Consider the following 14,345-nt stretch of genomic DNA (forward strand, 5'->3'; position numbering starts at 1 on the left):
GGGGACATGACCAGGACTATGGGCATGGCTCCAAGGGCCCTGACCAGTTATAGGGAGCACAGAGAGACAAGAGGAAGTGCCTCTTCATTCACGGTTTTCTCAGCCTTCTCAGACCTCCTTCCAGCCAGAGCGCAGGGGCGAGAGGGAGTGGAGGGTGTGGAGCCAGCAGGCACAAGAAGTTGGGTCACAAGAGGGCGGATCCTCAGGGGCAGGACTGAGGTATGGAGGCCCAGAGACAGACTCTGCCGTTGGTGGCCCCCAATCCAGGCTAGGCCCCTGTGCCCACAGAACCCGCCTTCCCAGGCCAATAACTTCCCCAATCAAGGCACTGACCTTTCAGTGTGTCCAGCCCAGAGATGCTGAGCAGGGTCAGCTTTAACTTCTGACTCCCTCTCCACAGAGGCCTCCCGATTCTCTTCTCCTCCACCAACAGGGACAGGGTGGGTGGCATGGCGTGGGAAGGTCTGCGCCTGCTCATGCACCCTGTGGCCCTGGTGCTGCTGGTCCCAGGTGAGGTGGGAGGTGGTGAGCAAAGGACAAGGGTGGGGCTGGTAGCGGGCTGGCTCTGTGACCACAGGACTGGCTCTGGGGACATGCTCTGAGTGCAGATGTCCTATCCTCTCCCCTTTCCCGGGCCTCGGCATGAGTGGTGGGGTCTGGCCAGGGATCTGACGGAGGTCTCCTCCTCTAGGCTCCTGGGGACTGACGGTCACACCTGAGGAGCTCCGTCAAGTGGTGGGAGGAACCCTGGTGGTGCAGTGCCGGTCCTCGCCCCAGGAAGGGCCCTATGTGCAGAAGACCTGGTGTCGGCAGAGGTCTCCTGGCAGGTGCACCAGGCTGGTCACCACCTCCCAGCCTCTGACAGCAGTTGAGAAGGCTCAGCACACAATCTGGGACCACCCTGAGGCTGGCTTCTTCATTGTCACCATGACTCAGTTGAGGGAGGAAGACTGGGGTGTCTACTTGTGCGGAAGCTTCAACTCGTCCGAGAACCTGATCGACACCTTCAGGAACATCACCCTGGTGGTGTCTCCAGGTGAGCCCTTTTCTCCAGGAAACGCCCCCTCCCCCAGGGACCTGGGGGGAAGGTTTCTAACCCCTGTCCCATGCCTCTGTCACCCCCATTCCTGACAGGCCTTCTGCTCTGCTCTGGGGGAGCAAGGAGCCCTGTCCCCAGAGCTGGGTTTGCATCTCTGGTCTCCCTGCCAGTCCTGGACCCAGCTGGGGGAAGGCACGTCCAGGGCTTGAGCGACAGGAGCCTGGGGTGTCTTTCTGACTCTCCTACACAGGCACATCAACAGCTGGGGTGGGCAGACCTGAGTGCAGGTCACTGCTGGCCTAAGGGGTCCCAAAGAACCATCTCTGGGCCCCTCGTTCCCCTCAACAGCTTGGGGCCAGAACTCATTTCCCTTCTGGGCTCCCACGCTGACCTCTACCTTTTCTTTATAGCCTCCGTCTCCTCTGCAATGACAGGTAGGTGTGGGGTCTCAGCCAGGGGAAGGAAGAGGGATGACCAGGCAACTTAGAGAGCCTCCAATTCAGGGAAGGAGGGACCAGGCAGGTGCTCCACCCTCCGGGGGGTCTGGGCTGGTGGATTCAGGGATTAAGACACAGGGATATCAACACGCACTAGCTGACCCACTCATGGAAATAGCCGTGTTCTTCCATGACAGATTGGGTGCCCCTGGAGGGAGTCTCGCACTGGGAGACCTGCACCTGTGTGTCCCAGCCCCGCCCCTCACTTCCCACTAGCCTGTGCAGAGACTCTTCCCCTTTGGATTTGACTTCAGTGGTTTTAAAGATTTTAGGATCTGTTCACATAGACATTTTTCCTCCCTCATGGAAGACATAAATGGCCAAAAAGAAAAAAAGAAAAAAATACTCAGGGGAAATTCAAGTGGTAGAGTGCTTGCCTAGCCCCTGGGAGGCACTGGGTTCAATAATCAGCACCACATAAAAATAAAATAAAGATATTGTATCCACCTAAAACTAAAAAATAAATTAAAAAATAGAACTTCCATACAGTCCAGCAATCCCACTACTTGCTACATATGCAAAGGAAATTAAATCAGTCTTTCAAAGAAACATCTGAACTCCCATGTTTACTGTAGCACTATTCAAAATAGCTAAGAAATGGAAACAAACTAAGGGTCTATTAACTGATGATTGGATAAAGACAATGTGGTACATATACATAATGAAATACTATTTGGCCACGAAAAGGACAAAATCCTGTCATTTGCAATGTAGATGTAACTGGAGGCTATTATTTTAAGTGAAATAATCAGGCAGAGGGAGACAAGTACTATACGATCTCATTCATATGTGGATTATTAAAAAGTTCATCGGATGGAAGTTGAGAGAGAGGTGGTTCCCAGAGGCCGGAGAGACTATGGGGAAGGAGGGTGGGAGAACTCTGACTAATGGATATTAAGTTATCGTTAGGAGAAGGAAGTTTTGGTGTTCTATTACACAATAGGGTGACAGTAGACAATGATAATGCACTGTTTTAAAACAAAGCTAAAGGAAAGGATTTTGAATGTTTTCACTATAAAGAAATGATAAGTGTCTGAGGAGTAGACTTTGATTTTGAACATTATACACTGTACACATGTATTGAAACATCACGAGGCACTCCATAAATTTGTATGTTTTTAAATGTCAATTAAAAAAAAAAAGATCTCAGGCCCAGTTACTCCTGCCCTGAGGGACCCTGAGAAGCTGGTTCTGTCCCTTCTCTGTGTCCTCTGACGGTTCTTAGGATCTCATCTCACCCACAATTCTGGTCCTCTGAGAAGACACCATCTTCTTTGTGTCCTCTTTAGCTCTGATCACTTCTCCGGAGGGAACCCCCAGCCCTTCCGTCAACGGCTCTGAGCAGGGGTAAGTCCAGGGTCTCGCTGGGAGGGAAAGTCCTGGGAAAAGGTGACCAGGGAGAGAGCTCTTGTGTCTTTGGAACCAGGGAGAGGAGACCCAAGAATTCTCCTCCTGCAGAGGAGTTCCCAAGACCCAGATGCACCGTTGGTAGAGAGGAATGGAGAGAAGGCGGCAGGTCATTAACTTTGGGGAAACTGCAGAAATGACAGTTAAACATGGATTTCTGGAACGAGATAAAATGAACCCCTCAAAGCAGGAACTGGAGGCTGTGTTGGTGTGTGTGTCGATGGTGGATATGGACAGTGGCTACATCCTGGGGGCAGTGGTGGCTAGACATATCAGCTAGCAAAAGGTGAAAAGATCATTTTAAAATTCTGCTCTTGACCCTTGCCATGGGTGTCCCTTCACTGAGATATAGGCTGTCACAGCCTAGGTCTCAGGTGCCCTGGGGGACCTTGAGGCACAGCGAAAGCATAAGAGATTGATGGAAATAATCAATCACCTGTAAACACTGACTCCCTAGCCCTCCCCTCCTCCTCCAAACTCCAAGACGGAAGGATGATGAATTAAGATGCATTGCCTAGCGAGTTCAAAGGTGAAACCCTAACCAGAGGGCAAGAATAGCAGCAAACGGGGGTGCCCGAGGCCCTGTGTTCTGGGGCTTAGCCCTCGCACTTTTGAAACTTACCAAGCTAAAGGATTTAGCTTTCAGTTCTCTACAAGGCTGAATATCTGAGAACCCCCAAAGAATCTGAATTCACAAGCCCAAATAATTTGTCAGTTTAGAATTTCAACTTTACAAGAGGGCTAACACACCCAACAATAAAACCCATCCAAAGCACAACTGCAGGAACCAACAATTCAACGACTCTCAGTAAATATGATCAATCCACCTCAAGGGGTAGGAGAAGACATAAACTGCAAATCAAGAACAAGAGCCATCAAAAAAAGCTAAATGGCAATACTATTCTGGAGAGTGAGTTAGAGTTGGGGTTGAGTTGGAGTTGGAGAAAAGTTGAGGAATTTTCACAGGAAGCTTTTGGAAAGGATGGGAAGATTAAAAAAAAACAATCAAAGAGAAATTAAGAGACATGAAGGAGAAAAATAGACGTACTAACATGTAGGCATTAAGCACTGTGAGTAGTGTCTAAGAGTAACACAATAAAAAGTAGATCTGTGAGTAAGACAAGATGGAAAGGGAGAAATATTTGAAGAAAGAATGAATATAAATTTCTCAGAATCATAGAAAAAAGAGAGATCTGAGGTTGAAAGTAGGAGACATGCTCACAGACAGACCCACACCTCTAGATGCATTATGTGAAATGGGAGAGCATCAAAACCAGAAAATTCTGATCACCGACAAAGGAACAAGTATTAGATTCACACCAGACTTCCTAAGAGGAAAACAGGATGTAAGAAGACCATTGAGTAATGTTTTTTAAATATCGAAGAAAGAACATTGGATTTAGGATTTTGCATCCAGCCCAACCGTCATTCCAGTGTGAAGTCAGAAACTTCGGGACTTCCACCATCCGAGAAGGTTTGCCACACACAAAGATCCCCACTGAAAACGCTCTCGGAGGAAGTACTCTAAAATTTAGACAAGAACCCAAATCCAGAGAAGCCGCAAGAGGTGAGGAAGTGTGACCAAGCACGTTGGTAAAGTTCCTTCCTTCCCTCCCTGCCTCTCGCTCTTAAAGAAGGCAACGAGAACCAAAATAAAGAGGAAGGGAAACTACATCCGTGACAACTAAAAATACTATTCCTGACAAGGTTGACATGGGGTGAGGCAGGGAGACCAGGAGGCCCCGGGGGACGTTACCTACTTGTCTCAGAAGAGGCAAAATGTAGAGATAGTCACAAGTTCAAGGTTGCAATCGGAGAATGTTGACCCTTCAAACCAGCAAAATGACACTCCATCCAAAGGAAAGTAGAAAATCAACTTAAAAAAAATCACACTAAATGGAAAAACAATGAAATAAGAAGGCAGAAATATGTTCTAATATAAATGTAAGTGGGCTAAACTTACAAAATAAGGACACAGATTGTCAGGCTCTTAAATTAAAAAAAAATCCCACCAATATATTATCTGTAAGACATATACTTACAAAAGAAAAGATTCTAAAAGCTTTTAAAAAGTTGGCTTACATGAAATAAAATATTGTGGTAATCTTAATATTAATTATAATATTAATATTAATGAAAATAGAATTTAAGGTAAAATATTATGATACAAAGATATATAGGATATACTTATTACTATATATTACTATATATACATACAACATTTCTGCATATGATAAAAAATAAAAATAAACAACAAAGAGAAGAAAAAAGAAAATAACTACACAGTCTACAAAGATATTTTTTTTTAAAGAGAGAGTGAGAGAGGAGAGAGAAAGAGAATTTTTAATATTTTATTTTTTAGTTCTCGGCGGACACAACATCTTTGTTGGTATGTGGTGCTGAGGATCGAACCTGGGCCACACGCATGCCAGGCGAGCGCGCTACCACTTGAGCCACATCCCCAGCCCCTACAAAGATATTTTAATGAATAAATTCTTGTTTGAAATCCTAGGAGCAGACAGATTTCTAATTTATAATAGTCTAAGGGTAACACAATAAAAAGTAGATTTGAGTAGATCAGCGCATATGAAAAAAATCTGAAACGTTAGATAAATAGTCTTCAAAGAAAATTTGAGATGATTTCGTAGATATCACCAGACTTTTAAGAAACACTTGATTTATATTTTATACAGGATGTTGCAGAAAATAGAAAAGAAGCCAAGCCTGCTCAGAACATTTGAAGATGCTAGTGTCATCTTAATATTAAAACTGGTTACAGGAAATAGAAGAAATCAAACTATCGGTTCACCGTGAACATAAAATCAAAATCAAGATAATCATTGCTAAGTGAATTCAATAATGTAATGAAAAAGAATATGTAGATTATGATCAGGTGGGGTTTATTCCAGGACTGAAAGGATTGTTCAACTTTAGAAAATCTATCAATGTAGATGAACCAAATTAGTAAACTCTAGGGAAAAGATCAACTAATGTTGAAAAGGCCTTAGGAAAGGTTTAACATATTCTTTTTTTGGAGGCGGGTACTGGGGACTGAACTTAGGGGAACTCAAACACTGAACCACATCCCCAGCCTTATTTTACATTTTATTTAGAGATAGGGTCTCACTGAGTTGCTTAGCACCTTGCCTTTGCTGAGGCTGGCTTTGAACCTGCAATCCTCCTGCCTCAGCCTCCGAGCCGCTGGGATTACAGGTGTGTGTCACTGTGCCAGGCTGAAAAGGTTCAACATATTCTTGAGGAAAACTCTTAATAGAAATAGAAAGATAAAACTTGGTCATTGTATTTTATGACTATAATAAATGTTACTGAGTAGAGAAAGTATAAATGCAAATAAAGGATTTTTATAGATGCCACTAATGTTTAGTATAGTATTAGAGGTCCTGGCCACTGCTCCCAGGAAAGGAGGATAGGTAAGAGGAAAGAGATTAGAGAAGTGTCAAAACTGTCAAATATGCAGATAGATGATGAAATCGTCTAACCTAGAAATAGGGAGAATCAATAAACTATTAGATTTCATGAAAGAGGCTGCCAGACGTAAGACCAACTGACCCAAATCAAAAGTAATTCTAAGAAAAAAAAAAAATCTTAGAGAAATCTAATCAAAATAAGATACTAGCTGGTGCCGTGATGCATACCATAATCCCAGCTGTTTGGAAGGCCAAGGCAGGAGCATCACAGGTTAAAAGCCAGCCTCAGCAATTTAATGAGGCCCTAAGCTACTTAGTGAGACCCTATCTCAAAATTTAAAAAAAGGCGGGGGGGGGGGGGCGCGCTGGGGATGTAGCTCAGTGGTTAAGCACCCTTGGGTTCAATCCCTGGTACCAAAAAAAAAAAAAAAAAAAAAAAAGATTCTATTCATTTCAGAAATAAAACCTTTAAACTTTCTATAGAGAATTAATTTAACCAAGGTCTCTTTGGGGAACAATCTTTGATTGCTAATAAATGATGTGGGTGATCGGAGTGAAGAGAAATAACACATGATCTTGAGTGAGACAATAATATTACAAAGATTTCAATTTCTCCCAAATTAAAAAAGTCCATAAGTGTGACTCCAAACTCAACTTTAGTTTAATTTTTAAAAAGAACTTGATAAATTTTCTCTAAAATTATACGGAAACATAAAGATACAGGACTTGCTTAAGTCTACCATGAGAATGCAAAAATGGAGAACAGGCTCTATCCTGCAAAATACAGTGATACTATTAATAGCAGCACAGTGCTTGGATCAGAACTGATAAATGGCTAAAGAATTCCAGACAGATCTGCCTATATAAAGGGAACATACTTAAAATAAGGAGGTGACACAAACCAATGGAGCAAAGGGCCCATTATTTGGAAAACATCCTTGAAATAACTGGCAAAATCTATTTAAAAATGAAAAAAAAAATGAACAAAAAGGTAGATTCCAACCCACATCAAAGACGAAGTCTGGATGGATTCCAGTTGCATATACATGAAAAGTGAAATGATTAAGTTAATAGAAAAAAAATACTGCAGATGAATATTTGGGTGATCTAGAGGTGAGGAAGGACTTCTATACAAAGCTTTAAATCACTACCCGATATATACATGAATCAAAACATCACATTGTACTTCATAAATGTATACAACTATTACATGTCAATCAAAAAATAAAAATAAAAAATTGGGATCTAGGAAAAAAATTAAAAGCACAAACTATAAGGCAAAAATGAGGAATCAATTATTCAATGGAAAAACATCATGAGAAAACTTCTCAAGCAGATAACAGACTGGGAAAAACATTAATTAAAAATGTCTCAAACGAATGGGGTAATAGTGTCTATAATATACAAAGAGCTGGTACTGACCCACAGGGAAAAGACGGGCATCCCCAAGGAAAATGGCTAAGCACATTAAAGGCATTTGTTAAAGAGGGAACGGCAGTAGGCATACAGTGATGTCCACACTTGTTAAAACATTCAAGAAACGTCAACCAGAACTTGCCATCTTGCACCTTTCAACTGGCAAAGTAAGGACCCTGTGAAGTACTGGGTGTTGCAAGAGATGTGGCCCCAGGGAGGCTGAGGCCGTGCTGCGAAGCGAAGCAGAAGTGCTCCTGTCTCCCAGGCAGCCCCACCCAGGCCAGGGCGGACGCAGAGCATCTCTGAGATCAGGCAAAATATCACAGCTGAGGAAATGAGGCCCGGAGACTGCCCAGGGCCTGACCAGCCACTTAGGATCAGAGATAAGGCAACGACTCAGGCCCCCTGATGTCTGGGTCCCAAGAGTCCCTCTCCATGGACCCTGCACTGGCCCATGAGCTCTGATTCTGGGGACTGCCTCCTCCCAGCAGTCTGCCTTTGTGGTCTGGCCACATTGCCTCTTGTTTCTGGGCCCTCCTATTGGCCCTGCCTGTCTGACCTGGTTAAGGAGCCTGCCCGCTCCCCTGGCTCTCTGGATCCCACCAGCTGAGCTTTGACCCCTGGCTCTTCTCTTTCCTTCCATCCAATAAGCCTGAGTTTCCTGTGACCAGGACTACTCTGCAGCTCAGAGACCCCTGTGGCTCCTGTCTGCACCCAGGAGTCCTTTGTTCCTTCACAGTGAGTTCAGGGTGGATCCCTATGCACCTAATTAGGCTCTAGCCACAGGGATCCTAGCTCAGGGACAGAGGGACAAGGACGCCCTGCCCATGTTCTCTCCTCCTTTCCCCTCCTCCAGGGAGTCAGACTCTCCCTCCTTCCCTGGCTCTGCGTCCCCTGAGCTCCTGCTCCCCGTGCAGTGTGGACTCCTCCTGGCCAAGGGCCTGGTGCTCTTCATCCTGTGTGTGCTCCTGAGCTTCTGGCGACCCCGGGTGAGTGAGCTGGGTTTGGTTGGGTGGCCGTGGAGCCGGGCCAGCTTCTGTCCAATGGAAGAAGATGGCCGGGGAAAGTCATAGCTGAGTCTAATTGAAATACTCATTATTTCTTAAAGAATGAAACTCAAGGAACGAGAGAGGCTTTGTGCTCTGCCCTGGCTCTGCCCCAGTCTCTGTCTTCAGAGGGAGAAGAGCAGAGAATATTGGAGGCATTGGGGGAAGGAAGAGGAGGGCTGGAGGCGGGTAGAAGGGAGAAAGGCAGAAGGATTGGAAATCAGGGAACGGGTCACGAAGAGGGGTAGGGAAGGATTCACTTTAATTTATGAGTTTCTTCCTCACCTTCTTTCTCAGGGTCGTAGGACATTGCTGGGACAGTAATGATGGGGGTCTCTGATTCTGCTAGCCCAGCCCAGGCCCCAGAACTTTGGGTCCATTCAGCCACATCTCTGGATACAGGAACAATACCTATTCCCTTCCCCTGGGCCCCTCCTGGACGCTCCCATCAGGAACACCACAGCTCTGTGAGAAAAAGCCAGCAGGAGAAAACTTCCAGTCACTGAATTCATCAGGGGTGACCCTCACCTTGGATTTGAGCACTTTACGATCCATTTTCCTGGCTCTGACCTTCCCCCAAAGCTGACCACCCTCGGGAAGTTTATCTGCCTCCCACTCTGTGCAAGGCCCCCCGATAAGATCTTCCCCTCCTCCACATGGGCTCCTCCTCTCCCACGACTCCCTCCTTCAGTCTCCTTGCCCAGCTGGGCCTCAGGATGCTTTGTGGACTCTGATACTGGGAGAGCTGTTTGCTTCCTCTGGATCTTGGATCAAACCCTTGGGTTGAAATGTCTCGTGGTGACTGAGCAAGATGGCACACCTGTCTCCCTCGGCTTCCTCTCCTCCCACCCAGGTATCTTAAATGAGATAGAATGATTTAAACATAAATCATAAAATTGAAACTTCAAAGGCTGGTATCTGCAGACTGGAAACTGAAGAAGTCCTAGAAGTTGAACAAAAAACTCAGACACAATTAAAATGCCCAAAATCTCCCCCAATGGGAGCCCAAATATTCATCCACAAAGAAGATCTGGCCACCAGGGTCTGATATTCTGTTGTTGGTCCTGTGAGGAATTCTCGTAGCCTGAAAGAGAAAACCAAGCCCTACAAACAAAATACCATCCATAGAGCAACACAAGGCCAACGTCATAGCTCAAACATTTAACATACAGCATAGCCTGGGCACTGGCCACTCAGGATGCGTGTCCTCCATGAACAGCTACTGCATGCCACCTGAATGCCAGCCGTGGACAAGGACACCATCCAGAGAGCACAGGATATGAAACACAATGCATCTCCTTTTCCTTCTGTTTTGGGGTGTCAAGTATAGAAGTTTCCTCATCCGTAGCTTGGCTCACACCACATGACCATCACCTATCTGTGCAGATACCATTTTTGCTTCATTTGTTTAATTTATTCTTTTACTCCGTTTCCTATTTCACCTGCCTCCCCACCAAGGCAACCCTTCTGATGCATTTGGGATGGAAACTTGATTTTGAATGCATGTAAAATATGCAGTATTTTTTTTCCTGTGACTGTATTTTTTAACTTGCACAAAAGCAATTGTGTTACTCCCTTTTCACGTGCTGGTTTCACTGGTGGCTGGGTGCTTCCAATACCCAGGCACTGATTTTCAGTGCTGCAGCTTATTCTATGGAATGCGTCCCTCCTTGTGCATGCCAGATGGGTGTCCATCCACTGGACATGTGCAGTTTTGTTTTGGAAGGGCAGGTTACAAGGGATTGAACTCAGGGGCACTTGACTACTGAGCCACATCCCCAGCCCTATTTTGTATTTTATTTAGAGACAGGGTCTCACTGAGTTGCTTAGCACCTCACTGGTGCTGAGGTTGAATTTGAACTCGCAATCCACCTGCCTCAGCCTCCCGAGCCACTGGGATTACAGGCGTGTGCCACCATGCCTGGCTCATGTGCAGTTCTTCCTTTGCTTTTCCGTGTTGCAAACAATCCTGTGATGGACCGCCTTCATCCTATTCTCTCATGTAAAACTTCCTTCAGGATTTATACCCAGGTGGGATCAACTGAGTTGCAGAATCTCAGACATCTAATTAATACTGCCAGCTTTGTTGCCTCAACCACAAATCTAGGTAACTAGAAAATATGTGCTTTTTTGTGAGTCTCTGAAGTACTTAGCACCACCTATGGCTTGGTCTTGCAGGGGAAAAACAAGTGGGAAATGAGAATAAATGTAGCTAGCGATGGTCCGTAGGGGTTAGATGTATGCTATCTCTACTTCTATGCTTTGTTGGAAATTTGATAATAAAAGTAATATATAGGGGCTGGGGCTGTGGCTCAGTGGTAGAGTGCATGCCTTGCACGTGTGAGGCACTGGGTTCGATCCTCAGCACCACATAAAAATAAAATAAAGGTATTTTATGTCTATCGACAACTTAAAAAAAATTTTTTTAAAAAGTAATACATAAACATAAGCACTCATGCACTAAATCTACCACTCTGATTTTCAGTTGTATATTGCTGAACTTAATCCTTCCTTGATTTATTAAATTTATACAAATTGGGACAAATTACACAGTACAGAAATAATGAGAATCACTTAAAGAACTTTAGCAAAGGGATAAAAGAGAAATAAATAAAAATACACCTTTTATGAATTCAGATGCTAAGAGATACACTTTGTAACTTTTTACCTTTCCATCTGTGGCCTCAAAATTGTCTTAATTCTTTTCACTACCATTTTCAAACTTGTGGTAAGTTCCATGTCTTAACATCTAAAAGTGTTATTTTTATTTAAGATTTTCCACATATTATTACTTCTTACATTACGTATCTTCTTTTTAGCTCTAATGTTGTTAGGGAAAATTCTGATATTCATTTTATTTTTCTTGGTCTTAATTGATTCATTTTATCTCTCTGGAAACTTTTATGATTTTTTTCCTTTGAAATTATTACAAAGTGTCTTAATGTGGGGTATTTAATTATTCATCCTATTTGGAATTCTCTGAATACATTAAATATGTTATACATTAAATGTCATATATTTCTTTAATTCTGTATTATTAATTTTAGTATCATTTGTGAAGTAGTTCCTCCCCTTTATGTACTCTTTTTTTTCCCTTCCTCTGGAACTTCTGACATTTCTGATCCTATTCTCCATAATTTAAATTTCCCTTACATTTGCCCATCACTTTCTTCCTTCCCACTGTCTCTGGGGAGTGTTCCTTGACTTTATCTTTCCATCCCCAGTTTTTCTTCCTGTGGGTCATTGCATTTATGAATTTCCTATTTCAACAATTTTCCTTTTCATAATCAATATCTCTAATTTGTTTTTCATAATTTCTTGTTCATGTTTGTTCTTTTTCTGAGAATATTGATTGTGCTTACTTTTTCATTTTCTCATGATTTTGGTTTCCTCTGTAGCAGATAGCTCAATTTGTTCTCTATAAGATATTTGCTGGTAGAGTAGCTTGCCCAGCATGCACAGGCCCTGGGTTCAATTCCCAGTATTGAAAAAAAAAAAAAAAAAAAAAAAAAAGAAAAGAGAAAAAAAAAACCCTATTTGTTCACATTGTTATCTCTTTTTTTATAGCACTTGGTAGTTTTTCTCAAGCTATTATCTTTTATTCCCTTGGTTCCTGAGGATCAGTGAATCACTATAGATTTCACTGCCTTGCCAGCCAAGTGTGGCACATGCCTGTAATCCCAGCAGTTCAGGAGGCTGAGGCAGCAGGATGGTAAATTTGAGGCTAGCCTCACCAGCTTACCAAGACCCTGTCTAACAATAACATTAAAAAAAAAATTAAAAAGGGCTGGGAACGTAACTCAGTGGTAAAGCACTCCCTGGATTTTGGCCCCAGTACCAAAAGAATAAAAGGTTTCACTGCCTAAGGAAGCCCTAGAAGTGAATAAAGGTGGAAAACTTGCCAAAAGCAGTCCAAATTTGTAGATACACTCAGTAGATCACAAAGACAGCCATCCAAAGCAACGATTTACTTAATAAATGGAAAAGGAGCGTGTCTAACTATTGGAAAAACATCAAATTTTATCCCCTTTTCACTCCCTAATATATAAAAAAAAACTTCAAATTGATTAAAGAGGTACATGTTAAATAAGAAGATATCAAAGAAGAAAGAAATAACTGTATAAAACTCAGGAATGCATAGAAGAGAGGCAGGAACCATAGGGACAAAAGGCAGAGAGATTTGACAAAGTCAAAACTATAAAAACCCTATATCATAAAATCGCTATAAAGGAAGAATAAACCCCAAACCAAAACAGAACAAAGAAATGTTGAAAAGAGATTTTTAGAGTTCAATTAGAAATCGATAACAGTAACAGAAGGAAATTGGGGAACTAAAATATATATAAACGAAAAGTGCAAAGCTTATTAGATGGGCTTCATAGGAGAGTGGAAATGACTGAGGGTAGAATTAGTGAACTTGAAAATAGACCAATAAAACTGATCCAATCTGAAACAAGAGAAAAAAGTAGAAGGAGAGAAAAAAAAATGAACATAACCTCAGCGATTTGTAGGATAGTCACAAGAGGCCACATGGGATCCAGAAAGAGTGGAGAGCCAGATTAGGACTGAAAAATACTCAAAGAAATGCCTTAAAACTTCCCGTATTTGGCAACAGATAGACGCTTACCGATCTCAGACCCTGGTTTAGCCTCTAGTAGAATAAGCCCAAATAAATCCACAACATCACACACTATAATTAAACTCCTGAGAACTGAAGTCAGAAAATATCTTCAAAATAGCACTATTGTGAACTACAGTGAGTTTCCCACGTGAAAGAATGGAACCCAGACTGATGGGCCACCACTTTTTTCCCCCCAAGGGCTGAAAATAAAAATAATCGATTTAAAAATGAGCAATGGACCGGGCATGGGAGCCCATGTCTGCAGTCCCAGCTACTCAGGAGGCTGAGGCAGGAGAAGCACATCTTCTAGGCCAGCCTGGGAAACTTGGCAGGACCTTGTCTCAAAATAAAATTTAAAAGCGTTAGAGATGTTGCTCAGTGGTAGGGGACATGCCTACCATGCTGGAAGGCATGGTTCAACACCAGTAGGGCGAGGGTAAGGGGAGCAATAAATTTGAATAGACATTTCTCCAAAGATATACAAATAAGCAATAAGTACACGAAGCTATTCAGCATCAGTACTTATTAATTGAGTGCAAATAATAACAAAAAGCTAGTATTGCACATCTACCAGGATGACTGTCAACAAAAGGACAGACGATGCACATGTTAGAAAGGTTATGGAGAAATTAGACCCCTGATACATTGCTGGTCAGAGTGGAAAATGGTGCCATCAGTTTGGAAAACTCTTTTCTTTTTCTCAAAGTGGTAAACATAGAGTTGTCATGTGACTCTTGGCTATACAGCAAAGAATGAAAACACATGTCCACACAAAAAGTTGTTCACAAGTGCTTATAGGAGCACATGCTCATATAGCTCAAGAATGGAAATAAATCAAATGTCCGGCAACTGATAAATGAACAAACAAACAAAATATCCTCACATAATGGA

At 43.0% G+C, this 14,345-nt stretch overlaps 1 protein-coding gene across 1 annotated transcript; it reads left to right on the top strand.

The window, feature by feature from the left end:
* The first annotated feature begins 449 nt into the window (after positions 1 to 449).
* Positions 450 to 13,481, top strand: LOC113179117 (trem-like transcript 4 protein). The gene is made up of 5 exons (XM_077801496.1): positions 450 to 510; positions 692 to 1,036; positions 2,826 to 2,883; positions 8,644 to 8,776; positions 13,449 to 13,481. The coding sequence occupies exons 1-5, from the start codon at positions 450 to 452 to the stop codon at positions 13,479 to 13,481; spliced, it is 630 nt and encodes a 209-aa protein (XP_077657622.1).
* The last annotated feature ends 864 nt before the right edge of the window (positions 13,482 to 14,345 follow it).

This window comes from Urocitellus parryii, chromosome 8 (assembly GCF_045843805.1).
Source record: "Urocitellus parryii isolate mUroPar1 chromosome 8, mUroPar1.hap1, whole genome shotgun sequence".
Lineage (NCBI taxonomy): Eukaryota > Metazoa > Chordata > Mammalia > Rodentia > Sciuridae > Urocitellus > Urocitellus parryii.